The sequence below is a fragment of the Erigeron canadensis genome, chromosome 4 (genome assembly GCF_010389155.1).
Source record: "Erigeron canadensis isolate Cc75 chromosome 4, C_canadensis_v1, whole genome shotgun sequence".
NCBI lineage: Eukaryota > Viridiplantae > Streptophyta > Magnoliopsida > Asterales > Asteraceae > Erigeron > Erigeron canadensis.
In genome coordinates, this window is record NC_057764.1 from 24,210,931 (window position 1) to 24,224,602 (window position 13,672).

Sequence of the window (13,672 nt, forward strand, 5' to 3'; positions counted from 1 at the left end):
AATGGTATGTACATGTCTGCTTGGTAAGGAATAATTTTTTTAGTTATTGTCAAGATAAAGTTCAAGGCCCTTAAGATACAAAGCTATCTGGCTATATTTTCTTTGATGTCTAGATATAATTATTGCAAGATAAAGTTCCAGGCCCTTAAGTTACAAAGCTGGCTGACTATATTTTCTTCCATGTCAAGATACAATATCCTTTAGCTTTATGGAATAACTATTTGTAACTGTTTGCAGCTTAAATCTTCATTGCTTATTCACATTGTCGGAACTAGCCTCGTTTCCGAAAACATTGGACGACATGTACACCTATAGTTTATCTGGCTTCATGATCATGGACGGTTCTACAATGAGGGTAGTGGGGGCAACTGCCCCCATTCCATTTTTGATACAATGTAATTATTTAGAGGTATATTTGAAATAAATAAATAAATATTACAACAAATGTCATCGTCGTTGTCATAAGTTTCTTCTTTGGAAGTACATTACTTATGTTAGAAACATTATTTTTGAGATAAATTCTCTATTGGTAGAGAAAAAAGTTTGAGTTTTAGTTTTTAATAAAGTTGAAAAAGGAGTTTGAAAAAGGGTGAAGATTCTCCTAAGTTAAAGGTTACTTGAGGGGTAAAGTTGGAAGCTAAATTGTACATCATGGTTCCAAAATTGCAAAGACCAATATTCATGTAAAAGATAGATATTTCCATAACTAGCACTCACCTGTGCTAAACTCGGTCTTCTCAACTCCGATCATTAACGAAATTCTTTTAGGAGTCCATTTTTTTCTAATTACAGGTGAGGGTCCATTTTTTTTAACCCCCCCCCCCCCCCCCCCCCGAAGATGGATCTTATATATAATAAATTACTTTTAAATTTGACCGCTCACAAAAAATATACTGGCTTCGTCCCTGTTCATGATAGTGAGGTATATTATCTTTTATTTTTTTGGTTTTGTTACTAAATTCTTGCATGCACATCACTTGAAATTTAAGTTTACGTTCTGCAAGTTTTATTTACCAAATTTGTTGTTATCTTCTTTAAAAAGATTAGTTAACAGATATATATTTATCTTTAACTTTTGATTTGTTAACGAATTGGAACTAGCGCAGTTGTCCGGCAATGCGGCGGTGGCAGTGGCAAAGGCGATATGGTGGTGGCCGTCGCGAGTGGTCTAGATAATTGATGTAAATGTAATTTTTATATATTTTAAAAATAAGGGGGTCATTAATTTTTATATGCGTTGAAGTAAAGATATACATAGATTTGTCTATCTATTTTTATGTTTTAGGATAGTAAAGATGCTCACCATGTAAAAACTTATGAGGTTCTTTGAATGATAAGGACTTTCTTGAAGGTGTCACCATGTAAGTTGTATGCCAAAGATTTGCAGATATGATTATGAGTGTAGCCAAGGCGTCAACTCAGTGGTTATATTAAGTCATATATCATATCATGGGTATAGTTATTGTGAGTATTTAAATAAAGTATGTTTCTTTACGGATTATTCCAATTAATAAACTTTTATGTTTATTTTGTTTGGTCTTGATATATAATGGTAATTTTTACGGTTTGGTTTGCAATTATTTTCGTCGTCTCATCTCGCATGCTTTGTATTGTAATCACCGTTTAGCCGCCGCAACGCGCGGGCACCATACTAGTTCAATTATATATAGGGGTATTGAAATGGCGACCATTGGCATAGGTCAGTCTCTGTACTTTCATATAATCATACTAGCGTTGTACCCGCGCGATGCAACGGGGAATAAGAAGAAAACGCCGGTGGTTTGTGGGGCGGCGGCGATGAAAAAGAAAAAAAAATAAGCCGGCGGCGGTGGATGGTGGTTTGATGGTGGTTTTTGGGGCGGTGGTGGATGGTGTTTATGGGGGGGATAGCGTACATAGAAGGTGGATTGCGGCGGTAGATGGTGTTTATGGGGGAGAAAATCAGAGAAGGGGAGAGGGAGAGGAAATCGAAAATCGGATGACGTATGTGTGTGTAATGAGCGTGATGGATAAAAAATAGGTTAGTGTAAATTAGGAGGGCATAAAAGACATTTTAAAGGTAGAGGTGTTAAAAGAGGGGTGGGGTAGTTTGCTTATTAAGGGAGTATAGATTGTTGCCGATTCTTGGATAAAATAATAGGAACTTGCATAATTCTAATAATAATAATAATAAAAAAAAAAAAAAAAAAAAAAAGAACACACTCTATCAAAAGACAATTGTAGCATCATTAGGTCCCTAGGTGATGCTACCAAGCTTTCATGTCTACAAGCTTAGCTTTTGAGCACAAGTACAACATGGTATCAGTTGGTGGGTAAGGTAAGTACTTTAGTAAAGGTAAACTAGGCTTTAGCTTGTTCGAAGTATATTCAAGCGTTTACAAATCAACCTTTTGAATTGCATTACTGAAAAAATAGAGTTATTTGCTTAGTGTTGCCAGTCCATACTTAACATATGAATCACTTATGAAACAAAAAGGGGAGAAATGTGTCGAGTAAACCTGCCTGAACCTTTCTTGACACATTGAAAAACGAAAAGATATTTTGACCCATTATCTTAATCCGTTCAAACGAAAAGAAATGGCAGTTTGAAAATTACACATTGAGAAGCTATCAACCAGTGTGATTTGTTCACCACATATTACCAGGTCCGTTTTAGCTATTTTTTCATTTTACGTTAAAAATGAAGCATAACCTGAATCAATCTGGTTAACAAGTAAATGAGTCAAAATTGCTAACTAAAAACTTTACATAAAAATTGCATGTTAAATTAACAGAACATTTAACTTTCACCCGCTTTTTTTAGTAGAACTTTGCATCTTCCCGCAAACTTATTTTCATTTGTACATAATAGACCTTAGAATGCAGGTGGATCAGACCACCTTCTCTTGACTTCAGTTTTGGATCGAACCTCCTTAAGCTTCCCATCAGTTCCATAATCCCGTTCCATAACAAGATTGATTCCTTCATCAGAATACCACCCGACACCGATACACAAGACCCCGTCCTTACCAACATCAACATAAGCTGTCACACCACCAGGCAACCAAAGTATTGTGATATCTACCATGTCTAGCACCTCTTCCTCCCCAAAGTAGACTGCACTCTCAGGCAAACTTCTTTTCTTCAATGTCTCTGTGCAAAGATATACATATGGAGGATCATTGTTTTCCTCTCTAACTGTCTCCTCGCCGTAGATTGGTGTGGCGCTCGTCTCAAACACCTTCCATGATCCGGCCAATTCTGATGGCCGGACTCTTCTTCTCTGAGAAAACGGCTTCACATCGAAGTCCACGTCACTGTTTTCATTGTAAATGATCAAACAAGAGTTAGCAGTAATCCCATGTTGTAAAAGTAGTAAATTAGACAAGTTAAGTAACAGCTTGAAATGTCAGGGACAGGTTGAGTTGGCCTGCAAACACTTTCTTGTCTGTTTTTCAAATTTCGACCACTAAATATGATTAAGACAACTACATCATGAGGGAAAAAAGAACAGAATGATATGAATCATCAGTAATTTAAAATGGTGCACAGAGACAAGGGAGGTTCATCAGATAGGAAGACTAGAGTATTAAATTAAGATTTTAAACAAGTAACTACAACCAAAAAAAAAAAAAAAAACTGTAAGGACACATCACTGATAGTAACTGAAGTACATGAACTTAATGATACCTCTTGTCAGGGAGACTAGCAGTACTGACCCATTGCTCTTCATAAACAGCGACCCTCATGATCTGGATATCTGAACCCCCATCACTGAACTCTATGGTATGAACAATGCGCAATCTCTTGTGGCAACCTTTAACCAAACACTAAGCAATGGAAGAGTGAGACACGGAGCTTACCTCTCTATAATCAATATAAAGAGACGTCTTTAAAACAAAATCGCACGTCTGCTAAATGCTAACCTATCTCTAATGGGTAAAATACAAAATTCAGCTAGAAAATAAATGAGTCAAACAGGTCGGCAGGTGCCCACACTCTACTCTTAATAGATAAAGATTGAATCATCTTAATCAACAGATTAGATAAGTACTGAATAAACATACATTTTATAATCATATTGGAGTTGTGAGACACTTGCTATTTATAACAAATTTAAGAAAAACTGTGTCAAGTCAGCAAAACTCAATTTGACCACTTTCAACACATGCCAAAAGGTACCTGTTTTCAACCATTATACAAGCAAGCCCGGCCTTTTGTAACAGCTCTAGTGCTCTACTATGCCAAGAACATACATAAACATAGCAACTAAATTTAAGTGGTCTTGATATCGTTGGAGATAGCTATTATGTGAAGCCAAGAACGGGTAATCAGAAATCAAAAGGACCCTGAAGTTAGCTAACCAGTGGCCGTTAGCAGCTCCTTTCAGAGGAACGCTTAGTGATCGACTACGGGCATATATCAAGCTAAATTTGATCACAAAATTGAGGGGGCATTAAAGCTATATCCTATGACCTCATATGAGTTAATTTTGGTAGCGGAAATGAATATAGGTGAAGTGGTCAAACATGTGAGCTTAGTCTTTAAAATATAAGGTCCAGTGGTCCACATCCTGTAGCTGCTCTCTTCTCTTTTTATTTATTGGCCACAGAGCCTAACTCCAGCAGTTTATGCTTATCTATACTTCTAGTCCCATAACTTTATTAGATATTTTTTACAAACCATTTGACCTCCTCTACATATTCTTACTACCTCCTTACTGGTCCAAAATCTTTTAATTAACCCGAAGTTCATAATTACAACATGTCTTTTTAATTTCACTCACCAACACATACATTCATGTTTCCTAAAACTACAAAAATATGTTACATTCAATACGAAAGAAACAGTAAGATCATCATGTAAGATTAAATGTGGACTAATATTGAATGTCACGTATTTTCTTTGTTCTATATGATGCATACCACTCCTGTATGTAAAAACAAGGTTATCCCACCAAAAGTTAACAGTTTAACTATGATTATCATATACTAAAGACAGATTTTGAAGGTTATTGGTTTGAGTTAGACTTAAAAAGATCATAGTAATTTAATACATTCTAACATATTACATAATATACAATTCTCAGTTTGGTTCAGTTTGAGAACCTTCACTTGAAAAATCAAAAAGAAAACCAATTATAAACTCGCTTTCAACTTCAAGTCAAGCTGATAACCAACAACCAAATGCAATTTAAAATCTAAGAAGATTTGGTCCAGTTTTAGGTTTTTAGGTCCAAACCAGTTTTTAAGCACCCCTGCGAATGATGCAAGTTGCAACGTACAATACATTAAGAGCGACATAAACCATGATATAGACTGGATGAGATAACCACTGAAACAAACTTACTTGCTCAAACTTGAACGTTGGGGATAAGAAGTAATTGGAATCATTAACTTCTCCAACAGGTATGTCAACTGGACCCCTTGAGTAAGAGCCATCCTACATAACAGCACGTGTGGTGAGTGATAGTGAACAAAGGTAAACGAATCGTAAAAAGGTAGGTAGTTTTTAAGGGCATGAGACCCAAGGCTTGATCTTCAGACCTAAAACTAGTACCCTTTACTTCAAAAATTGGGAGACACCAATCTAGCCACCCCATCAACCTTTGGCATAAATATCCAAAAGCATCTTCATAATATGGATTATGCTGTCATTCTGTAACTCTAAGTAGTGACTATTTACGTTCTATTTGAGCAAAAAAATAACTTGATGAGAGATGTTAGAGAGAACATGGACACATGATAATTCATAAATCTTAAAGAATTATCTTGTTATTTTTGTTTTATAATTTAACTTTATTACATTGAACGGTAACCTATTGAATAAGGTAGTCAAAAGTTCACCATGAAGGCAAAAAGCAGAATCTTCTAACAATGCAAAAAGAGTTAATTTAACCACGAAAATGAGACAAATTTTGTATGTCTCAACCTTAATTTTAAGCATCACACATGCGCTTGTGAGTGTCATCCTTCCACTACCATACCAGCAGATGTTTTCATTTGTAATAGAATGACAAGTGAGAGGGATGATAAAAGCTGAACTAACATTACCTCAAAAAAGACAAGACCAGGCTCCATACCCATAAGATCTTCTTCCATCACATCACTCTTTTCAAAGTCAAAAGACTCAAACTTTGGCAGTACATGGTTTTTCCTCCTTCCATCAAGTGTTTCTATGGTGGATAAAGATTCATCCTCTTTATTTTTGTTCTGCAACTCCTTATTTTCACCATAAGGATTCAAGGTCACCCAATTCACTGTCCTCTGAATGTGAGATGCTTCCCCTCTATTTGTTGATGGTACTGCCTCAATACGGGAAAGAGTGTAGCAGTCAAATTGATGCTCGTTGTTTCTTCCAACCTCAATGGGTTCCATCTGAGCAGTGATAGGTGAGAACACTGCTCCCGCTCCCTTCCATATGCCACTAACACTACTTGAAAACGTGTTCCATACCGGCATAATTACAGGCTCCTAAAATATGAAAACGATATCATGATACAAGTCAACATATAAGGTTTCTCACTCTGTCTACATAACTTAACTTCAACCATTTCAAAAAATCAGATGTCACACACACAGACAAACACACAGTAGTCAAGCAGGGATAAGGGAAACAAGCTCCACAATGAAAGCATAAAATATGCTGTAAGATGATTAGATGAAGCCTACCATCAAACTTACAATACCATAATATATTTGTAACTAAAAAGGGACAGCTTTAGCACATGTCAACACTCAAAAGTAAGCCGTAACTCAACACTAACCAACCTTCATGTTGTCAATTATCATTTGCCATTAAGAACAAAACAAGTCAAACTGTCAAAGTTCTTGTATCACTTCCACTTCCTTTCAAGAAGGCTAACAACAGCTACTTAACCAAGACGAACCTTTTCTTAGTACTCAAAGGAACGAAGCGATTCCAATTCTATATAGACCTCAACTTAACAATTATTTTAACCCTTCCCTAAATCTCAAATTAAACCTGAACAATTTTCATTCTACCTTCTCTGTTTTAAACTCAAATTTGGTTTTCTTATGAAAAGGCATTTACCCTAACAATACAAAACCAATATATATGCTCCGATTACGCTCGTATTTCCTAAAACCACAGAAAGTAGAATATCCTAGTCTGTGTTCAACTAACAGGTCCTAACTAACTAGCTTAAATGACATAATCCTGTACACTATCATCTCAAATTCAAACCAGATATATACTTAAAACACAAAATCACTATCACATACTCACATTAAATCAAAAATTAAAATTGAAAAATAATAATAATAGAAATTAAAACAATAATTAAAAAAAAATAATATTAATACAATTTACTACCTGAGTTTGCAACACATTTTCAGTTTCAATCAACATAGGACCAGAAACCAAAACTACTCCATCATCACTCCCACTAACTTTCCCTCTCCGTCTTTTCGCAGTCGAATTTCGAACTTTCGTCCGCCGTCTATCGCCTTTTTTCACTCTATCTCCGCCTCTGTTTCCATTCACAGCATCATTATCGATACTCCACACGTTATCCTTCCCTTTCGCCTTCGCCGCCGTGAATTTCGCGTTCCGGCGGTTTATGCTTTTGCAGTAAACACGTGTATATGGATGCCGGATTGTTGTTAATGATGATGATGGATGAAACGGTAGTTGATTGTTCCAGAAGGTTCTATAAACATCCAGCGATTGCATTTCTTCTTCTTCTTGTTCTTGTTAGTTTTGGAATTTTTGCTGCTTGGATATTGTTTTAGCTTTTGCTCTTTTTTGGAAAAGACCCCCAATCACTTGTATCAATTTCATGTTTTTAACCGATTTTTACAAAATACGAGTATGTTTTTTTTATTCAATTAAATAAACTAATAAAATAAAATTGTACCCACGCGATGCGACGGCAGGTTGATAGTGGCGACGACTGGTGATGGTGACAGCGATCGTGGCGGTGACGAACTGATGTTGGTGGTGGGTGTAAGTAATTGATTTAATGTAATTGATGTAAAGTGGTAGTGGGAATATTTTAGAAGATTAGAGATTGATGATGTAAATTAATTTAATAAAGGTAAAATGTTAATTTTATATCTAACACTTTTATGAGAGAGAAAATAATAATTATTATAAGAGAGTATAGATGAGTATCTATTTTTATATTTTTATAAATACACCTTTTATTATGCATTATATAGGTATATTTTGTGTATAATAATTATTATATATTAAAAAGGTGTATTTAGAAAAAAAGGAAGTGGCAAACTAGCAATAGACGGTCCATTTAAAACGAGAGGTGATATTAATATCATTAATTTTGATACATCTATCATTATATATAACATGTATATTACATGAGTTTGATAAAACTATCAATATAAATGTTACAAATATCGTTTCCTTTTTAAACGAGTCATCTATGTACCTCATTAACATTAGAGTTCTCACTACAACAGACTCACACTTTAAAATGACTAGTCAATATTAGCGTTATAAAGAAGAACTTTTAGATGTGGAACATTTACATATTGTTTTTTTTAATCCATAAAAATCATGGAGACCCATGCATTTATTCATTAAACAAGAAATAATAAAATATTAGTATGTGAGGGGTTTCACACCTAAGCTTAGGTGTCGGACAACCTTATATTCCATTTTCCCACACACATATATATATATATATACACTAAAAGAAAGTTTGGTATGTGAGTGGGTGGTATGTAGCTAATAGTACCATCTTCTATGCAGATGGTACAAGTTTGTATTGCACAACCAAAAATAATTAAAGGACTTAACGTCTGTTAGTTGTAGCTTGGATAACTAACAATAATAACAAAAAAGTATATAACGGAGTTTATTTTCAAGTTTAAGTGTTTTGACTTTTGTTACGAAAGTTTCATTTTATTTACTTTTTAGCACATAACTTTTGGTTTCTTAAATTTACTTTTTGCCACATTAAGTTTTTTATTTTGTTTATTTTTACCATGTAACTTTTACTTTTTAAACTTCGCCACGGGAACGTTGTTTTTTACTTTTCCCCGTTTTACTTTTTGCGACATAACTTTTGATTTTTCAACTTTTGTCACGAAAGCTTTGTTTTACAGTTTTTGTTCTTTTAAATTTTGCCACGAAGTTTTGTTTTTTTACCACATAACTTTTGGTTTTTAAACTTTTGCCGCCAAAATTTCATCTTCCCTCCTTTTTTTACAAATAACTTTGAGTTTTTTTAACTTTATCCACCAAAGTTTCATTTTCTTTGGTTTTTAACACATAACAGGTTTTTCAACTTTTGATACAAAAATTAAAATTTTTTGTACTTTTTGTCTTATAACGTCGATTTTTTTAAGTCTCACTCCGAAGGTTTTATTTTCTTTTTTTTTTTTCATTTTTTTAATATTTTTTAGCACATATGTTTTTGTTTTAAATATTTGTTACTAAAGTTTCATTTTCTTTACTTTTTCCAAAATTTGGTTTTTAGCTTAATGTTTTTAAACTTTTATAACGAGAGTTTTGTTTTTCTCTCAAAGCTTGCATAGAAATGCTTGTTAATAACTAATTTCCTAAAACATCTTCAATACCATGATTAATCTAAAACCCACCATTTATTTAATTTTGTAACTCTAAATTATACTTTTCCACTCGTTAAAGGCTTCCAAGGTCTAGGAAGTCATTCCCTTATTTAGTGTACTTCGTATATCTAAGCTCATCTTTAAGTGCGATACTCATATATATATATATATATATATATATAGGGTAACACTCCGGTGAGAACACTCTTAAAATAAGAACGGTGAGAACACCTTAAAAACATCATTTTGATGCATTAAAAGTCCATAAAACTAACATATTGCATAACTAATTATCATTATTTAAGGGTTTAACAACACATTCATTCGTTAAAATCGAAATAATAATGTTTTTTGTTTTGTGCATCCATATTGGATGTATATTCATCAAAATGATGCATCCAACAAAAAACGTGAGTTTTTCGATTTTGATGAATCGATGTGTTGTTAAACACTTAAATAATGATAATTAGTTATGCACTATGTTAGTTTTATGGACTTTTAATGCATCAAAATGATGATTTTAAGGTATTCTCACCGTTCTTATTTTAAAACTGTTCTTATTTGATAGTCCCCCTATATATATATATATATATTATATATACTAGAGTGTAGCCCAATGCGATGCACGACCTCGATGATTATGATCAGAAAAAGTGTTTGGAACTCATTCAAAACACAAAAAACCCAAAAGCCAATAATCACAACAACATAGTTTTCAAAAGGGGGCTGATTTTTACACTTAATAAAACTATTTATCCACTGAAATTTAAATAAATAGACAGTTTTACCCTTATGTTCAGTTTACCTAAAAATGCTATTCGAGTTTGTTTCTCGCTGATCTTCCATACATGACTTATCAACAATTAAATATGGATTTACATGTCCATCACATTCCCCGTTAACATGTAACTTATAAACTATTTCATAACCATCAAATCAATGAATCACAATAATATCTATTATTATCAACTTCAATTCGATCTCGAGTTTGACATTGTGATTTCAATTTCCTTCAAATCTCTTTTTAGAGAATAATATTTCAGAAAAATGAGACTTTATTTTGTAAGTGATAAATAAGAACGAAATACTAGCCCCTTCGGATCGTGAATGAGTATGGTGTGTTAAATCGGATAAATGAATTTAAAGTTTGTGGGATTAATAGCTTATGGTCTTCTTTTTGTTAATACGTGTGGATGGATGTGGAAGTAAAGTTACCGAATAGGATATCAGAAACATCCAAGGAAGAAAATGGAGGACTAATGGTTTCTGAATATATTAGTTGTGTTGGTTAAAAAGAAAAAAAAAAGAGAAGAAGATAGATGAAAAATAATGGATAAGGGCAATATAGTCTATTTGTTTAAAAATTCCGTACAAGAATCAACTTATTCCGTGTAAAAATCACTTCCCTTTTCAAAAGCAAGAATTCAAATCATAGTTGTCGACTCGTAAATCTCGACTCGACTCGAAATATGATTTTTCGGCTCGTGATTCGAAACGTGACTCGAATCGTAAGAGTCAGGATATTTGAAAATGTATATTTTTATAATTATGTGTAATTATTTATTGTAAAAATATTGTAATTTATTAATATGATAAGCTAAAAATAAAAATACTATTAAAATCAAAGTAAATTTAAAAGCATATAAAAGAGTTATATTTAAAAAAAATAAAAAATAAAAAAAAAATTTAAGAATTATTTTGTGACTCGTGACTCGGACCGACTCGCACCACAAAACACGAGTCATGTTACGAGTCTGGAGTAAAACGAGTCATTCCATCGAGTCGCCTCGTTTTCCTTTTGTTTTGACTCGACTCGTACGAGTCGACTCGTGACTCGTACGAGTTTAACAACTATGGTTCAAATATAGTATCACATTTCCAAAACATAGAAACTTCAAACCCAAACACAACTGCAAATGCAATGTCACACACCATCCCTTTGATTTTTACAGACGCCATTAATTCTTCCATCAATCAACCTGAAGAGACTTGGTTGCTTCGAACTCATGACCCTCATTGTCATCTTCATAATCCCCAAGAGACTCGCAATATATGTGAAAAAAATTAATCATGCATATTTGTACAACATGTGATATATAACAAAAATAAGCAAACAAAAAAGATATTCACTTGGTAATAATGTTTCAGATCAAAGATGATGATGATGGATGAAAAGGTAGTTGGTTGTTCAAGAAGGTTCCATAAGCATTCATCGATTTCATTTCTTCTTCTTCTTGCTGTTTGTTTTAGTTTGTTCTGGAACTTATATCTTGGTATATTGATTCCGTGTCAAAGGTGTTATTGACTAAGGGCTCATTCTTTTTTTATTCATTAAGTGCTTAGTGTATTAAGTGGCTGAATGCATTAAGGAATGTCTGTGTGTATTAAGTTTAATATAAGTAATTGACGATTATTTTTTTTGTTTAAGTCAAGATAGAAACATAAAATTTAACCGAATAATATTAAGTTCTTAACTATTAAGTTTATTAATAAAAAAAACAAGACCTTACTGTTAGATGATGATATCAATTTGTATATAAATAAGTCAAAAATATATGATTGAAACTCATTTAACCGTTCAAACTCATTTCTTAATAGGGTGGAGATTAGAAATTATTATATCTATACTATCTATATCTATACTATTTATACTATATTAATAAAGCAAAAAGTTCTGTCTAAAGCAAAAAGTTCTGTTTAAATTTAAGTTTCAACATTTACTTTCTCAAAATGCTCCTTTTATATATTATATAATTACATAAAATAACTATATTACCTTTTATCTCTTCTCAAATCTTAACCAATCATTTTTTTCTCTCCCCCATAAATCATTTATTCTCCTAATTCATTCAAAATCTTTTATCTCAAAAACCGTACATCGAAAAATTATAAAAATTGTATGGGTGTTCTTAAAAATTCATACTCTTTCATTAAAGATGTCATTCGATATACTTTTGACGAACTTTTAAATCTAAGGGCTTAGCCCGTACGGCTAAAGCATTTGACTATCACACTCTATGACCTATCACACTCTATGACCTATTACTCCACCATCTCACCGCCGCGACGCACGTCTACTTGTTCTTGTTTATTAAATAGAATGCTAAAGAAAAACTCAAAAGCAAACTACCCACAGAATTTAAAAATGTATAACAGGTGACAACGTACTTTCATATTCTTAAACCACTTCCTCCATCCGTTAGTTTTATCGTCTACTTGTCGGGCTTCAATGACTTCCGCCAGCACATCCTACATGAACTAAATACAATTATAAAATAGGATGTGTCATCCCTCAAAGTAAACAATTAATTGCATCTGTGACTTGTGAGTCAAGGAGTCCAACACTGCTTGGCGATTCATATAGACGTAGAGGTGGGTCCATTTACTTGTCTCTATTAATTCTTACATTATATATCTATTTAGCAGGTGTAAATTTTGGAAGTATATATCTAGAAAGTAGAGATTAGTTAGTATTTTTTTTGTAAAGCAATAAGTTGATCAACTGGTCGCTGACAATTCATTGAATTTTAGCTAACTAGCTTAATACGGAGTCAAATTTTAACATCATATGTAAGGTGCATTTACATACGATACTTTTCTGTATATATACATAATACTGCATCATGCATATATTTACAATACATGCACTAGATTTATAAGATATACATGCACTGAAAAAGGAATATATTGGCAACATGCATGCATGCATTACTTGGGAGAGTATATATATATATATATATATATGTCTAATTAAGATATTGATCATATTATTTCGTTTGTACATGCGTCGACTTAATATTATATAACATCTAATATATATATATATATAGCAGATTCGATCCCTTTGCGTTGAAATCCATGTGTGGATCGAGTAGTACGGTACGTACTAGTTTTTTACAATTAATACAAACTAATTAAGATAGGTACCATGCATTGACACCATAAAATGATCCAATGGTTAAATCAAAACTTAAAGACTATATTCAATGTTTTTACCTCTTTGATTCTTGATCACATGTGCACGAATATTGCTATGATCATATATATGCAAGTCGATCACATGTAATCATAGCAATATTCGTGCACATGTGATCAAGAATCCAAATCTCCACATAATTGTATAACGGATGATAATCCAT

General features: G+C 33.0%; 1 protein-coding gene across 1 annotated transcript; it reads right to left on the reverse strand.

The window, feature by feature from the left end:
- Positions 1 to 2,706: 2,706 nt before the first annotated feature.
- On the reverse strand, positions 2,707 to 7,710 carry LOC122595724. The gene is made up of 5 exons (XM_043768153.1): positions 7,315 to 7,710; positions 6,033 to 6,452; positions 5,329 to 5,421; positions 3,670 to 3,809; positions 2,707 to 3,296 (listed from the first exon to the last, which is right to left on the reverse strand). Exons 1-5 carry the CDS (start codon positions 7,672 to 7,674, stop codon positions 2,855 to 2,857), a joined length of 1,455 nt encoding a protein of 484 aa, XP_043624088.1. The 5' UTR covers positions 7,675 to 7,710; the 3' UTR covers positions 2,707 to 2,854.
- Positions 7,711 to 13,672: the final 5,962 nt, after the last annotated feature.